The sequence below is a fragment of the Scyliorhinus torazame genome, chromosome 7 (genome assembly GCF_047496885.1).
Source record: "Scyliorhinus torazame isolate Kashiwa2021f chromosome 7, sScyTor2.1, whole genome shotgun sequence".
Lineage (NCBI taxonomy): Eukaryota > Metazoa > Chordata > Chondrichthyes > Carcharhiniformes > Scyliorhinidae > Scyliorhinus > Scyliorhinus torazame.
The window spans coordinates 265,404,887-265,422,424 of NC_092713.1; the positions used below are offsets into that span (position 1 = coordinate 265,404,887).

Consider the following 17,538-nt stretch of genomic DNA (forward strand, 5'->3'; position numbering starts at 1 on the left):
TTAAGATAAAGAGGTTCACACATATGCAGTCCATTGCTACAAAAGTAGCTCTTCCGATTTATCTACATTGATCCGCAGAGCACTCAACTGACAGCATGTCTGAAGGGTAACAACATGTTCAAAGTAATTTCCTTCAGTTATCATTTTAGCTTTTATAACTAATCCCACCAAAGCCATTTCATCTGCATACTTAAATAAATATTAGTGCCATTGATTCTCATCTCATTGGTGTATGTGGAAAATAACAGAGGTGACAGGACACAGCCCTGAGGAGCACCTGTGTTTAAAATAAGTTCAGCAGATAAAAAGCCATTCATGAAAACAGACAGAGCACCATCAGTAAGAAAATTCCTTATCCAATGAATTAGGCCCCCATTCACGTTCAAAGAAAACAGTCTCTGTAACAGGATGTGAATTTGAATTGTATTGAATGCTGAACTAAAATCAATAACTGAGACAGGCACAAAATATTTTGGCCACTGGATTACATAGAACATGCAGTGCAGAAGGAGGCCATTCGGCCCATCGAGTCTGCACAGACCCCCTTAAGCCCTCACTTCCGCCCTATCCCCGTAACCCAATAACCACATCTAACCCTTTTTTGTCACTAAGGGCAATTTACCATGGCCAATCCAACTAGCCTGCACGCCTTTGGACTGTGGGAGGAAACCAGAGCACCCGGAGGAAACCCACGCAGTCACGGGGAGAACGTGCAGACTCCACACAGACAGTAACCCAGCAGGGAATCAACCCTGGAACCCTGGCTCTGTGAAGCCACAGTGCTATCCACTTGTGCTACTGTGCTGCTGGAAGTGGTTAGCCATCAGGTTCACTAGAGAAAGGAGAGTGTGCTTCATAAGAAAATTGTAGGGGATCAAGATAATCTGAAACAGACAAGGTGAGGTGGTTACTAATGACTCTTTCCATACATTTAGCCAATAAAGAGGCACACGTCTAAAATCATTAAATGATTTGGCTCCAGACTTCTTGGGCACAAGTATGATGGTTGATGCTTTTCAAGTATTTGGAACAGCAGATAATTCCAATAAGAATTTAAATAACTGTATAAATACCCCTTTAAACTGATGAGCACATTCTTTCAATACTTTTCACCCGAGCACATTCTTTTAATACTTTACCCCATAGTCCACCAGGACCAGGAACGTTATGTGGTTTAATATGGCAAAGGCATGACGCAACCTCAAGAAGAAAAATAATGTGCTCATGACAGAAATGAGGCAGAAAATAGAACTGTGAATCTGGATGAATATAAAAGGTTCAGAGGGGAAGTGAAAAGACAAGTAAGAAAAGCAAAGAGAGAGTGTGAAAATAGACAGCCAGCTAACACAAAAGGGAATCCCAAAGTTTTCCATAGGCATATAAATAATAAAAGAGTGGTAGAAGTAGGGCCAATTAGCGACCAAAAAGTGGATTTACACATGAAGCCAGAGATCATAGCTGACATATTAAATGACTACTTTGCATGGAAGATGTGGCTACCCAGGCCATGGTGAAATGGTGAAGGAGGTAATTCAGAAACCAGAAGGGTTTAGAATTGATAAGGGAAAAGCTGTCTACACTTAAAAGATGATAAGGTCCCAGGACCAGAAAAGGTGCCTTCAAGGATACGGAGGGAAGTGAGAATGGAACTGGCCATAATTTTAGTCTTCCTTTAACTCGGGGTAGTGCCAACAGACTGAATAATTGCTAATGTTACTCCCTTTTTCAAAAAAGGGTGTAAAGATAAGCCCAGTAGCTAAAGGCAAGTCAGCTTAACCAGTGGTGAGGAAATTACTAGAAACAATAATTTAGGACAAAATTAATTTACACATGGACAAATGTGTGTTAGTTAAGGAAAGCCAGCATGGATTTCTTAAGGGAAAATAGTGTTTAACTAACTTGGGAGTTTTTTGAAAAGGTAACGGACAGGGCTGATGAGGGCAATGCTGTTGATGCGGTGTATATGGACTTGCAAAAGGCACCTGAAACAGCGCCGCACAACAACTTGTGAACAAAGTTATAGCTCATGGAATAAAAGGGACAGTAGCAACATAGATACAGAATGGGCTTAGTGACAGATCAAAACGTTGTGGTTAATAGATGTTTTTCAGACTGAAGGAAGGCTTGGAGTGGAGTTCCCAAGTAGTCAGTCATAGAATCCTACAGCACAGAGAGGGCCCTTCAGCCCATCGTGTCTGCGCCAGTCAAAAACAACCACCTAACTATTCTAATCCCATTTTCCAACACTTGGCCCATAGCCTTGTATGCTCTGGGATTGCAAGTGCACATCTAAATACTTCTTAAATGTTATGAGGGTCTCTGCCTCCACCACCCTTTCAGGCAGTAAGTTCCAGACTCCCACCACTGTCTGGTGTGGCCATCTAAAATGGCCACCCGCAAAGGATAATGGGACTTGTGGTCAGGCTGGGACATAGACAACACACAGCTTGTGTGTATTGGCAAAAGCAACCCAGACCTATACAGAAACTTGCATCTGCTAGAGGTCAATCACAGATCTCCCCAGGACAAAGGGACTCGGGGGTGCCTATTCGCCTTATTTGGGAGTGCATACGTGCCTTGGACAATAACAACCAGGATCCGCACAGCTATCAAGATACCCGCCCCTAATTGGCCAGAAACGATTAGGGTGATCAAAATCCTATCGATCCATTGGATCCCGAGTTGGGACCGCCCAAAGGAGCGCGAAAGAGCGGCGGATAAGAGGAACTGCACGACCAAAGCTCTGTCTTTTTTGGGACCGGCCTCTGCCCCACCAACTGCAGCATATCGACCATCCAAGTTCAAGGACCCGCGATTGCCACCAGAAGGACAAACCTCAGCCCAGACGTACCTGGCAACTTCCAGCTGCCACACGTTGGGAACCAGATAAAGACCTTATCTAACCTGCACAGAGCCGGTCACTTGAAAGTTAAGTAAAGGTCATTTAAGCTGTTAGATGTAGTCTAATGTGTAGTAGTGTGTAAGTTATTAAGTATAGAATCAATCCTATATTTAATAATAAACTATAATTGAACTAATATACTGGTTGTGTGGTCATTTGTCCAATACACGGAAACTATTGGCATCTTGTGGTATTAATAAAGATAGAAGTCAACGTTGGGTAAATAGGTTTTTCCTCACATCTCCTCTAAACCGCCTGCTCCTGATCTTAAATCTATGCCCCTGATAATTGATTCTTCCACCAAAGGGAAATGTTTCTTCCTGTCTACTCTATCCATGCCCCTCATAATTTTATACACCTCAATCATGTCCCCTCTCAGTCTCCTCTGCCGTAAGGAAAACAATCCAAATCTATCAAATCTCTCTTCATAGTTAAAACTATCCAGCCCAGGTGACATCCTAGTAATCTCCTCTGCACCTTTCCAATGCTATCTCATCCCTCCTATAATGTGGATTCCAGAACTTCACACAATATTTTGCTGTGGCTGAACCAATGTTTTATACAGTTCCAGCATAACCTCCCTGCCCTTAAACACTATGCCTCTTGCAACCCTTTCTTTCAGAGTAATGACCTCGACTTTGTTGTACAGGCCACAATTTCAAAATTTGCAGATGATAATAAACTTGGAAGCATTGTGAACTGCGAGGAGGATAATGTAGATTAGAACTTCAAAAGGAATGGGTGGACAGGTGGCAGAATGGAGAAATCTGAAGTTTGGTAGGAAGAACATGGAGGGGCAAGTTAAAATAAAGGGTACAACTCTTAAAGTTGGTGCAGGAGAAAAAGGACCTGGGTGTGTATGTACATACATCATTGAAGGTGGCAGGACAGGTTGAGTGAGCAGTTAATAAAGCAAACAGTATGCTACACTTTATTAACATGGGTTTACAGTACAAGAGTAAGGAACTTGTATAGTACACTAGTTCAGCTTCAGTTGGAATTTTGTGTCCAAATCTGGGCACTGCATTTTAGGAAGGATTTGAAAGCATTGAAGAGAATGTAGAAACGATTCATGAGAATGGTTCCAGGGATGAGGAAATTTCATTCTGAAGATAGATTGGAGAAGTTGGGACTATTTTGCATGAAGTGAAAGCTCAGAGGAGATTTAATAGTGGTATTTAAAGGCATGAGGGGTCTGAGCAGAATAATGATAGGGACAAGTTGTTTCCACTTGTGAAAATATCAAGAATAGGAGGGCACAGATTTAAACTAATTAGCTAAAAGTGATATGAGAAATAACTTCTTCATACAGCAAGTGGCTAAGCCTGGAATACACAGCCTGAGTATGTAGTGAAGGCAGGTTCAATCAAAACATGCCTTTTGAATGCATCTGAAAAGGAAGACTATTCACGGTTACAAGGGGAAGACAGAAGAATGGTAACAAGGGAATTGCTAATTCAGAGAGTTGGTACAGACACAATGGGCTGAATGGCCTCCTTGTGCATGGTAGCAATTCTGTGCTTATTGTTTCAACAAGCAAAATGGTGTCAACTTGAAGAAATGGGTGGGTCAGCACGGTGGCACAGTGGTTAGCACTGCTGCCTTATGGCGCCGAGGTCTCGGGTTTGATCCCAGCCCTGTGTCACTGTCCGTGTGCAGTTTGCACATTCAACCCCATGCCTGCATGAGTCTCACCCCCACAACTCAAAGATGTGCAGGGTAGGTGGATTGGCCATGCTAAATTGTCCCTTAATTGGAAACAAAAAAGAATTGGGTGCTTTAAATTAAGAAATGATGGGTGCGTCATCAACGTAGTGATCCAGTCCTTCAACGACCTTGCATGGAGATAATTATAAACAATGGGAATTTATTGTGTGCTTGAGAGAGAATAAAAAGAAAACATATGCATAGACAAAACACATCTCATGAGGTTCATTTTTGGTTTAGTCACTTTGATTGCGTGTTTTTATTCCTAACTGTTTCTTGCATCACATTCCTGTGCTCTAAAACAAAGTCTGGTAACAAATATGACACAGTGTAAATGAAGAAAATTCCTCTGGAATTAAACCATCAAACCTCAGTATCCAACATGTCACTTCCACAACTCCACCAATGAACTGAAAATTTCTGGCGAACGACGTTGGGTCACATTTAGGTGGAGGAAGTTCATGTGCTGCCTGTTGGTTCACACATGCCGATATGTCCCAGTTTTATCAACTACAACAGAAGTTCAAAAATTTCACAACCTAAACATGGCGTGCAAACTTACTGAAGCCATCATGTATGAAAATAATCAAAAGCCAAGATTTTACAGTTCATGTAAGAATAACAAGTCCTAGAAAAAGCTAACCAGTTACAGGCACAGTTCCAGTAGTGTGGGACTGTGGGTGCCTGTGTGGGCCGGGGATGGGGATGGGGATGGGGACACGGGGGGGGGGGACTTTCGACTAATGTTGAAGATCTTTCTCGGATTTTGTGGAATAAAGGTCCATGAGGAGTGTAGCTCAGTTTGTCAGCTTTGACAAAGAGCCATTGGACTCAAAAAGTTAGCGCTTTTCCACCCCTACAGATGATTGCAGACCGGCTGAGATTTTCCAACATTTTCTCTTTAGTTCAGATACAAATTACAAACATTTGATTATTCCACGTTTTCCTATCTCAAAACACAAAAATAACTCAAGCAATTAGAAAATTATTCCATTTTTGTCTTAGTAATAAAATCTCCCGGGTCTGGACCACAGATGGACCTGTGGGGCCAACTGGGCTGTTTCTCCGCTGTAAGTACAATTTAATTTGAATAAATGCACACACTAGATTATTTCACAGACGACACACCCACAACAAGAAAAACAAGACTGGCATATTTCAAGGCTGCTTCACTTGTGTAGGCAGTTAAACAATATGACAATGTCAGCAATAGCCAGTATTTTAGATCATACGGAGACCTAAAAATCCGTCAGACTTGATGCATCAAGCGTATCAAAATAAAACTCTGCAACTGAAACTCCAAGTCCCTTTTCTGTTGGAATGGAAACCAGTTACTGACAAGTACAAACTATAGTTCTGGCATTGTTAGATGTTGTACAGCTTTTATCATCAGAAAGGGCAGCACAATAGTTGTTCAGGGGCAGATCTCTTTAGTATATACACAACATCATTTGTAGAACAACTGGCTTTCTACTAAGTTGTCCACTGAGTTAACCCAAGAATGGCAAAGATAAATGTTTTTTAACATTACAGCAATTAATTACCCACCTTATACAAACATGTTCAAAGGCACCTTGGATACGGAAATAGTAGGAATCAATTCCATTTTTTCAACAACTAAGTTACACATGACAGAAATATTGGGCTATAGTGCTAAATATTGGAGTTATAGTGCGAAATATTGGAAATAAACAAAAATATTGGAATTATACTGAAGTTCTGACCTTATCAGAATTAATCATTCTGTTCTGATGACGTGTCAGAATTGAAGCATTAACCGGTTTTATATTAATATTCAGCACATTCTAATTTCATAAAAGGCATTCCGTGAGGTCTCACAGAAAATAATGCACATGACATGGGTTCATGGAGTTGAGGGGTAAGATATTGGTATGGATGGGGAATTAAGTAACAGACAGGGAAAAACAGTAGGGATAAAGAGGGCATTTAAAGTTGGCAGACTGTGACTATTGGAATGACACAAGGATCAGTGCTCGGCTTCAGATTTTTATAATCCATATGATTGATTTAGACAAATAGACCAAAAGTAATCTATCGAAGATTTCTGATAGTACAGAAACACAAGAGGCTGTAAATAGATCTAAACAGGGCAAGTGAGTGAGAAACAAGGTGGCTGATTGTGTAAAAATGGCCATAGTCCCAGATGACCATAGGCTGCTTTCCCCTTTGACGGGGAGAGCTGACTGGTGGTGGTTTAACCCAAGGATCAGTACACCTCGGGTGAGGGACAAGGTTGAGAATACAAAGCCTTCATGAATAACCTCAGCCGGTATGGGAATTGGACCCACGTTGCTGGCTTCGCTCTGCATCACAAACCAGCTGTCCAGCCAAGAGAGCTAAACCGGCCCCCTGACTGTGTATAATGGCAAGAAGTGGCAGGTCTGTTAGCTTTTATTTTAAGACTAGAAAAACTATATATTTTTAAAAAGGCATAAAACTTCTAAATGTTGATGTTTGGAGACATGAGACAAGGAGGCAGGTACAGCAAGCAATTGGGAAGACCATTTACTGTAAGTGGAATGGAGCATAAGGAGAAGGAAGTCTTGCTATAATTGTGCAGGGTTTTGGCGAGACTGCATCTAGAATTCTGTGCGCAGTTCTGATCTCCATATCTCAGGAAGGATACACAAGTATTTGAAGGCTATAAACTAGTTTGGCTCCTGGGAGGGTTGTCCTATGATCAAAATTTGAACAAATTGGGCCTATGTTCTCTGCAGTTTAGAAGAACAAAAAGTGATCTCATTGAAACATACAAGAGGTTGAGGGACTTCACAGGATAGACACAGAGAGGTTGTTTCATCTTGCTGAGGAACCAAGAACAAGCAGCGTCAGGGGATGATCATTTAGAACTGTAGTGAGGAGGAATTTCATTAAGCAAAGGTTTGTGAACCTTTGGAATTTTCTATCCCAGATGAGTGCGGATGTTCAATCATTGATTATATTCAAGATTGAGATGGAGAGATTTTTGCTCTCTCAGCAAAACCAAGGGATGTAGGGAGCAGGCTGGAAAGTGGAGTTAAGGGGCAGCACGGTGGCATGGTTAACACTGCTGCCTCGCGGCACCGAGGTCCCAGATTCTATCCCGGCTCTGGGTCACTGTCCGTGTGGAGTTTACACATTCTCCCCGTGTTTGCATGGGTTTTGTTCCCACAACCCAAAAATGTACAGGGTAGGTGGATTAGCCACACTAAATTGCCCCTTAATTGGGAAAAAATGAATTGGGTACTCTAAAAAAATTTTTAAAAGAAAGCAAAGTTAAGGCAGAAGAAAATCAAGTATGTGAGCTTTGAATGGCAGAGCAGGCTTAAGAGGGCACATGGTCTACTCCTAATCCCATTTTTATTGTATGATTTTAGATTGCCAGCATTTTCTCCTTACTGTCACCATTTTGAGTGTAAGTGGGAGCATGAGCAGAAAACAGCTCCAACTGCAATAATACAAATATTGTAATTGTTTAAAGAATTTGGGGGCACAATGGGGAATGAACATAATGCAAACAGCAATATTCTAAAATCATAGCTGAAGTTGAGATATATAAATAATTGATATGAACTTTTTGAAGTGTTTTAATCCATTTTACCTTTTCCCGGTGACTAAACCCAGATCTTGAAAACATGGAATTGCACTAAGAGTCAGTATTTCAAAATGTTATTGCAGTAAACTGGTTAGCCTACTAAAGTCACATTCCACCAACGTTTACAGAAACATTTTTCATTGGGGTATGACTAACAAATATACTTCGCAAGAGCACATTCCTGAAACCACTACCAATTTTTTTAAAAGGGTGTTTTAAGTGAGATAGCCCAGTCTAAGACCACAGTAATGCCTGTTCACAGTGGCTTCAATAGCACCTGCATTGTTATTCCAGCGTTAACATGCAAACTGCAAGTCCGGATGAACAAGCACCACCCAAAGCACAGCAGCTACTAAGTCAATATTACAATGCAACAGAATACATACTGGGCACAGAAGTTCCCGCCATTCAATAACCTTAAAAATAATGACTAGTCCTTTTGAGGATTTCATTAGCAATGAAAACTTTCTTTTGTATCACCCTAAACTGAAAGGAAATCACAGCAAGCACAAAGAAAAACAAACTGAAAATCCAAACCTAAATGAATGAATGGTATGAATTATTTATTTGAAAACAATAATTTGTTTTTTAAATTTAGGGGACCCAATTCATTTTTTCCAATTAAGGGGCAATTTAGGGTGGCCAATCCACTGACCCTGCACATCTTTGGGTTGTGGGGGTGAGACCCACGTAAACACGGGAAGAATGTGCAAAATCCACACGGACAGTGACCCAGGGCCAGGATCGAACCTGGGACCTCGGTGCCGTGAGGCAGCAGTGGTAACCACTGTGCCACCGTGCTACCCCATTTGAAAACAGTATTAGGAGTGGATTCAGATCTGGTTTTCAAATTCATGGCACAGTCATTTATGATTCTGGAGCCTTGTCTGATACATGACATGGAATCATCTGAATCCCTAAGTTTGGTGTTAGCCTGCAACCCACTCGGGGGTATATGTAAATTTTCTATATAAATCACAAGATTTCAGTCACACCCAGCCATCCAATATTCTCCCATTTATCAATTTGCTCTTGGTTCTACTTTGACTTTCCTCGTTTGTATATTTTTCACACCGTGAAGCCACCAATTTTTGGAAAGCGAAATGAAAATACCTTTTCTTTTTTAGAAGTATTTTTATTGGACTTTTGGGAGCTGGAGCTTGTCAGTGAGTTCCCTCAGGATTGCTACTCTGCCTTCTACGTCCATGTGTCCTACCTTCAGTTTCGTTCTGTTTCCACTTTTGAAGCAGGTATCCATTATTGCAGAAGTGAACTTGTAGTTTTTGCAGATGGGGTTCATAATAGATATCTCGGTCAGACCAATGTGATGTTGCGGTTGGTTCCATGTTCTTAGTGTGATTATTACCACTGGGCTTTTTGAGTATCTGGCTGGGTGGGGGAGGGGGGAGCATGAGAGTGCGGCCATGGCCAGTACTCAGAGGGATGTCCACGTGCAGGAGCTCTCCTCCATTTTGACCCATTCTGCTCCCGGTTTCTTGACCCATCCCATTTCTGCAGTAGCCACCCAGTGGTAGAATTGGAGGTTTGGGAGGGCCAGGTCTCCCATGTTCCTCCTTCTCTGTTGGAACTTCTTCCTAATCCTCAGGCTCTTCGTCTGACAAAAAAAAAAGCATGGTTAGTTTATAACTCTGGTGAAAAAGGTCGAGGGAATGAAGATCAGGAAGGAAAAGGAACCTGGGCAGCACCTTCATCTTGATCTTCTGCACTCTCCCACCAGGGAGAGCAGGAATGTGTCCCACCTTTGCAGCTCCGTTTTTACTTTTCCAACAGACACTGTTCCACCAGACACATCAGATTCTATTGTTGGATCCGTGTCCAGTTGTGGGCTATTCGGATCCCCAGGTATCTGAATTTGGTCTGGGCCATTTAAACAGCAATCTCCCCAGCACATCTCCCCCCACTATGCGGGTTCACAGGACAGATCTCACTCTTACTCCAGTTAGGTTTGCAACCAGAGAAGGCTCCAAACTCCCTTACGAGTTTCATTATTCCTCCAATGCTGGCCAGAGGGTTTGAGACACAGCGGAGCAGGTCATCCACGTAGAGTGAGACTCTATGCTCTCTGTCTCCCCTATGAATGCCTCTCCACTCATTCGCTGCTCTAAGAGCGATTGTAAGTGGCTCAATTGCCAGGACAAACAATAGCGGGGACAGTGGGCAGCCCTGCCTTGTGCCCCTTGCTGCCACAAGTATCTAGAGCGGATTTGTCTGTACGTTCACCATGGGAGCACTGTACAGTATTGTCACTTCACACACAAGGTGAATCCTGGCCGAAACCCCAACCATTCCAGTACTGCTATGAGGTACTCCCATTCAACTTTGTCGAAGGCCATTTCTGCTTCCAGGGAGATGATCACATTTGGTGTCTCCTCCCCCGGCGGAGCCATGATCGCGTTCAGCAGGCGCCTGATGTTCACTGTTAGTTGCCTACCCTTAACAAAGCCCGTTTAATCTTCCGCAATGACCTCCAGCACGCAACTCTCCAGTCACTTCGTCAGGGCCTTTGCCAGGATTTTGGCATCAGTGTTTAGCAGTGAGATGGGTATGTATGACCGGAAACTCCATTGGGTCTTTGTTCTTTTTAGGAATCAGTGATATTGAGGCCTGAGCCAGCATTGGTGGCCGGGTTCCTCTTCATCGAGAGCCAATGAACATCTCCCGCAGGTGCGGGACCAGCGCTGGCGCGCATTTTCTGTAGCGATCTCCAGGGAACTCTTCCAGCTCTGCACATTCCCCCCCTGCACGGAGTTAATACTCTCCATGTCTTACCCCAGTTCTACTGTTACTTCCAGGCCCCTTTTCTTTTCCTTCACCTCAACTGGCGTATCAGTCCGTCGAGGAACCACTTTATCTCCAAATCCCCCTCCGGGGGCTCGGAGTTGTACAGCCTCGGTAGAATGTCACAAAGGTGTCATTATTCTCATCTGACGCTGTGACTAGTCTGTCGTTCCTGTCCCTAACCTGTGCTATTTCCCTTGTGGCTGACTGCTTTCTCTGCTGGTGTGCCAACGGGCAGATGGCCTTGTCTCCATGCTCGTAGAAGGTCACCAGTGTCTGGCAGAGTTGGCTTACTGCTCCCCCAGTGGAGAGCAGGTCAAATTCCAGTTGCAGTTTTCCCCCTCTGCCAGTAATTCCACGGTCAGGGCTGTGGAGTACCGCTGGTCAACTGCCAGTATGGAGTCAACCAGCTGCTGCCTAGCCGCTCTCTCCTGCCTATCTCTTGGACCCCTGTATGCTATAATCGCCCCTCTTATCTCCGCCTTCAGTGCCTTCCAGAATTCAGAGGGTGAGACCTCCCAGTTCTGGTTGAGGTTACAGTCTCATCGATGGTTTGTGATATTTTCTTGCGAGGGGGGCTGTATCCAGCCTCCATGGGGGGGCATTGGGCCGGCCCGTCTCAAATCCATATCCACGTGGTGTGGAGAGTGGTCGGAGACTACGATTGTGGCTGCCCCTACTACTCCTGGAAAATGATTTTCCCACTACATAACCATCTTCGTCGCTCTAAAGGCCGTTCTCTTGTTGAGCAGTATGGCCACCCACCTAGTCCTCATCTGCTGGAATGTCTGTCCCACCGTCTTTCTTACCCTAGGTGGCTCCTTCTCCTACAGGTGTGTCTCCTGGAGGAAGATTACGTCGGCAATCAGGCTTTTCAGATGGGTGAAGAATCTGTATCTTTTCACTGGGCCGTTAAGCCCCCTGACCTTCAAGGTGACTATTCTGATGGGGTGTTTCTGCTCCCGCCCCTCCTGCGGGTTCAGTCATACTCACCATGTGGAAGTGCCCCTGCATTCTCTGGTTCCCCTTTGGCCAGAGGCCATCCAAGATGGCCACCATCCCCTTATTGCCATGTGGGTTTGCCTTTGCACTCTGGGGTTTCCCTTTGGGGCCATCCAAAATGGCCACCTATGATGTCTTTGTTTCTGTCGTCAATGTGTGACCAGTTGCGTTCTTGCCTCCTCCCCCAATTCCTTCCCCCCCCCCTCCCCGGGGCCAGTCTATCCCTCCCGATCCCTCCTGCCTGCGCCCCTGTGGGTTTCCCCCTGCTACCTACTCCTCCCGATCATTCCCCCCTCCTTCCCGCAAACTAGTGTTGTATTCCCCACTTCTGCTAGGCATGGGATACTTGGATGAAGCAATGAGCCCACGGACCACCCACTGGCCCTACCCTACCCACGTTCCCTTCCTGCCTCAAAAAAATCAGAACTAATGGGAACTTGTGGATACTATAAAGAGTTTGCTACCTTTTGCTACTAAATGTCAGAAAATATGTTCATCAGTTTTAGTAAATGTCACAAGTAAACTCATTCATGTCAGAAACAAAAGTAGACATCTTCAGATTTAAAATATTAATATAAGAGAGCACTTTTATTTGAAACATTCAAATATGTTAGAAAATCACAAGTGTTATTTTCTCTTACATCCATTTGAATCAAACAAAATCAACAGCAACATGAATCTTGTGTATAAAACTACATTCTTGTTGCTCGCGTCTATGGAAACTCATGCCATGCATGAAGGTAGTTGTGGGAATGAGGATACTGGCATGTTTTTTTACATTGCTTTGACAGTGCCATTGCACATCAGTGATGCATTTTGGACCAGCCCATGGAGCACAATGACCACAGACCACATTTTTGAGAACCACTGTCCTACAGTGTTTTAGACATGGTTTTATTAATGGAACATGTCTTCTGGTTAAAACAAAATTAAGACAATTTAAACATTAATGTATCCAACCAATGCTTTCTTCAGCTTAAGCATTTGGCAATGTTGAAAATGGCTAATGGTAAGTGATATAACTCCTCCCCACAGCAACATAACTAAAATTGGTTGAGGAATTAAATGTTGCAAGAACCTATTTTCCACTCACAGCTTTGGGATACCTTTAAGCTGTCCTAATTTGCAGCAATCTTCTAGTAATGAATTTACTGTTTATCTTCCACAGCGTTGTACATGAAGAATCAAGACTGAGTGTTGTCTTCAAGCTACACAGAAGACAATTGGACAAGGATACGCAGATACACTTCCCATTTTGAACTCATGCATTTGGTTTTTATTTTATATAATAGTTTGCTTTTATATTGTTTATAAATAAGCATCAAAATTGATCATTGGGCAAGCATACTGCTCTGCAGTACAGAGCAAAGAACTGTGCAATGCAAAACAGAAGTGCTAAAACCACCCAGCACAGAATGACAAAGTGAAGACAACTTTCATTATAATATCAACATAGGAACTTTATAATATAAAATACATGGCAAAATTGTGAGAAAGGAAGTAAGAACTTACATCCAGGAAATGTGGGTCAACAACCAGGGACCCAAAACACACTTTCAAGGGGAGTTAAAATCTCCACCAAGATGTTTAATGTATATTTTGGACGAGATTCTCTGGCCTCCCCAGGGTGTATTTTGCAAAGTGGGGGGGCAGCTCGCCGTTGGACAGCAGCAGGATCTTCTGGTCTCACAGCTGTCAATGGGATTTCCCAATGAATTCACGGCACGCCGCGAGGAAACGCGTGGCGGGGATGTACCATCGGTGGGACCAGAAGATCTCACCCTATGTATAGTTGGGGACGTTCACTCGACAATGGCAGATACTTCACTTGCCTTTATTAGTTCTGGCATTCTACAAACCAAACGCAACAAAGGCAACATAATGTTTCATGAACCATGGTCCAGCTCTCAGGAACAAGGACAAGTTTGTTAACGTTGCACTGCTAGGTCCAAAATTTCTCGTTACAAATGATACTGCAGTGATCAGTGAATTGGGGACAACTAAGATCAAAAATAACTTTCTGTTTCATCTGTGATCCTCATCTTTAAGGTCATTTTTTAAAAATTCAGGATTACCTATTCCATTATTACTTCTAGTCTAAATGCTTCTCACCTGTTAAAGTGTTCAGCATGTCTCCAGGTTGCATCACATTTCATACTGAACTTTTTCTTTAAAAAAAAAGCATAAAAATAACTAATTTACTGAAGCAGCTGCCTGTTCGATGAACTTTGCCAGTTTGACATCTTTTTTGGAGAGTCCACCACAGTCGTGTGTCAAAAGAGTTATCTGCACCTGGGGAGGAATGAAATATAGAACGTTAACATAGAACGTAGAACATAGAACAATACAGCGCAGTACAGGCCCTTCGGCCCACGATGTTGCACCGAAACAAAAGCCATCTAACCTACACAATGCCATTATCATCCATATGTTTATCCAATAAACTTTTAAATGCCCTCAATGTTGGCATGTGGGGCAAATTCACCTTTCCACCTGCATTTTGCAGTGGGCGGAGCAAAATTCAGAAACCCCTTTCTGCTTGTCTTTTATTTTCGTAGGAGCTATCGCTTTTTACAGTCTTGTATGTGGACAGTTGTGGTTTTTAAAAGCTGGAAAAGACAAGAGAATAGGCGATGAAAGGTTGCTGATGGTTTTTATTACAAGCAGCGACAAGAGGATTCTCACCCAAAGAGAAAGAAAAAGACCGGATAAATTTCTGGAGTAAGGAAATGAGGTCAGTATTAAAAGATCTAATTTTACCTTTAATTTTCTTTTATGCTGGAAGAGTTAGTAATCAATACTCTGCTTAATGTGGGTAAATGTCACCCCTTACAATCCATTAATTACCAATAAACAATTCAACTGATCTAGAGTAGGACATGATGTGGAGATGCCGGCGTTGGACTGGGGTGAGCACAGTACGAAGTCTTACAACACCAGGTTAAAGTCCAACAGGTTTGTTTCGATGTCACTAGCTTTCGGAGCGCTGCTCCTTCCTCAGGTGAATCAATTCCAAGTCAGAAAATGAATTTAAATAACCTTTAATTTAAAAAGATCCCCAGCCAATATTAAAAGCAGGGAAATTTTCTTAATGCTTCCGCGTTCCAAGGCAAGCGATTCCCGCGTGTCGATGGGGATGTTGCATTTATTTAGTGAGGCTTTCAGAGTGCCCTTGTAGCGTTTCCTCTGCCTGCCTAGTGATCGCTTACCATTGCGGAGCTCAGAATAGAGCACTTATTTTGGGAGTCTTGTTCAGGCATGCGGGCAATGTGGCCCGCCCATTCACCTGAGGAAGGAGCAGCGCTCCGAAAGCTACTGACATAGAAACAAACCTGTTGGACTTTAACCTGGTGTTGTAAGACTTCGTAGAGTAGGACAGAGAGGGAGCGGGGTGGGACGGTGAAAGGGAGAACACAGCTGTAACAAGTAGTTCTGCACAGCAAATGGAACCTTTAATTTGGAAGAATATATGGTTTTCCTGTCAATTTAAATATAGAAATAAGCAGCTATCTAGCCAGGGGCCAAATTAGCTCAATTGTCTGGACAGCTGGTTCATGATGCACAGCGAAGCCAACAGCACGGGTTCAATTCCCGTATCAGCTCAGGTTATTTATGAAGGCCCAACCTTCTCAACCTTGCCCCTCGCCTGAGGGGTGGTGATCTTCACCACCAGTCAGTTCACTCCTCAAAGGATAAAGCAGTCTGTGGTCATCAGGTACTATGGCGACTTCAGTAACAGAGGGCATCTTTCTTTTAAACTAAAGGTTCAAGTCTGTGATTTTATCAGTATTAATTGAATCAGTATTTATAATAAAAAAGTGAATTTAATATATTCCAAATGTTACAATTTGTGATTATGATCCAGTGCTTTGGCCCAATTTGCATCTAAGCAGTATTTGACCTTCAAAGCAAATATGTAGCTTCAAGCTCTATTCCAAGTCAGAAAATGAATTTAAATAACCTTTAATTTAAAAAGATCCCCTGCCAATATTAAAAGCAGGGAAATTTTCTTAATGCTTCCGCGTTCCAAGGCAAGCGATTCCCGCGTGTCGATGGGGATGTTGCATTTATTTAGTGAGGCTTTCAGAGTGCCCTTGTAGCGTTTCCTCTGCCTGCCTAGTGATCGCTTACCATTGCGGAGCTCAGAATAGAGCACTTATTTTGGGAGTCTTGTTCAGGCATGCGGGCAATGTGGCCCGCCCATTGCAGCTGGTCGAGTGTGACCAGTGCCTCAATGCTGGGGATATTGGGGAGAGGACGCTCACGTTGGTACGCCTATCCTGCCAGTGGACTATCAGGATTTTGTGGAGGCAGCGTTGGTGATATCTCTCCACGGATTTAAGGTTTCTGCTGCACATTGTCTGGTTTTCTGGTGCATACAGGAGGGCGGGGATCACGTCTGCTTTGTATACCATGAGCTTGCTGCTGGGTTTGAGGTGTCGGGGTTCGAATACACTGCTCCTCAGGCATCCGAAGACTGCACTGGCCCTTTGGAGTCGATGTTAGATTTAGTTGCCAATGTCTGCTCGCACCGAGAGGAGGCTCCCATATATGGGGAATTACTTACATTGTCCAAAGGCTCACTGTGGATCTGGATGGTTGGGGGCAGTTTTGTGTGGCAGAAGCAGGCTGGTAGGGACCCTTTGTTTCCCGGATGTTTAGTCTGAGGCCCATTCTCTCATATGTCTCGGTGAATGCGTTGACGATTGTTTTGTAGCTCGGCCTCTGAATGTGTGCGCACACAGGCGTCATCTGCTTACTGCAGCTCGGGAGGAGCTCTTCAGCAACTCAGAGGAGGCGGTTGTAGAGTATTCTCGCAATGACGCAGTGGTGGAGACTAGGGGTATCCCTCTGTAATTTCAGCAGTCGGACCGGTCTCCGTTTCTGAAGATAGTCACATTTAAGGTGTCTCTGAGAGGTTTGGGCGGTTTTAGTTCTGGCCTGGAGGCGGAGGTTGAACAGTTTCCCGCTTGTTCGGTAGGTTAGCTTCACTCCAGCGGGGAGCTTCAGGGTGACGTGATACAGTGTTGCTGCAAGGAAGATGGAGCAGAGCGTTGGTGCGATGATGCAGCCCTGTTTGACCCCAGTTTTCACAGTTACTCGGTCTGTGGTGGTTCCGTTGATGAGGATCAAGGCTTGCATGTCATCGCGGAGCAGGTGGAAGATGGTGACGAATTTCTGCAGGCAGCCAAACTTCAGGGGGATGCTCCGCAATCCCTCATGGTTGACACAGTCAAAGGCCTTCGTGAGATCGAAGAAGGCCATGGACAGAGGTTGACGCTGCTCCCTGCACTTTTCCTGGATTTGTTGCGCGCTGAAGGTCACGTCCATGGAGCCTCTTGTTGGGCGGAAGTCGCACTGAGACTAAGGGAGGAGCTCTTCAGCAACTCAGAGGAGGCAGTTGTATTCGCGCGATGACCTTTCCTGTGGTGGAGAGTAAGGGAATCCCTCTGTAATTTCAGCAGTCGGACAGGTCTCCTGTTTTGAAGATGGTCACATTTAAGGTGTCTCTGAGATCATCCGGCATGCTTTC

The 17,538-nt window shown here is 43.8% G+C and overlaps 2 protein-coding genes across 5 annotated transcripts in view; both read right to left on the reverse strand.

Annotated features, from left to right (window-relative positions):
- Positions 1–9,813, reverse strand: part of LOC140427007 (cation channel sperm-associated protein 3-like) — a 73,281-nt gene extending 63,468 nt beyond the window's left edge. The window contains exon 1 of the mRNA XM_072512386.1: positions 9,421–9,813. Coding sequence (XP_072368487.1) covers positions 9,421–9,630 — 210 coding nt within the window. The 5' untranslated portion in view covers positions 9,631–9,813. The remainder of the gene's footprint in view (positions 1–9,420) is intronic.
- Positions 1–17,538, reverse strand: part of LOC140427008 (pterin-4-alpha-carbinolamine dehydratase 2-like) — a 140,999-nt gene that overhangs the window by 5,192 nt on the left and 118,269 nt on the right. For 3 of the 4 annotated variants that reach the window (XM_072512389.1, XM_072512390.1, XM_072512391.1), the window contains one exon: positions 12,566–14,297. In XM_072512389.1, coding sequence (XP_072368490.1) covers positions 14,199–14,297 — 99 coding nt within the window. In that variant the 3' untranslated portion in view covers positions 12,566–14,198. Of the gene's footprint in view, positions 1–12,565; positions 14,298–17,538 lie in introns of those variants that run through there. The other variant, XR_011948360.1, reaches the window with a different exon arrangement.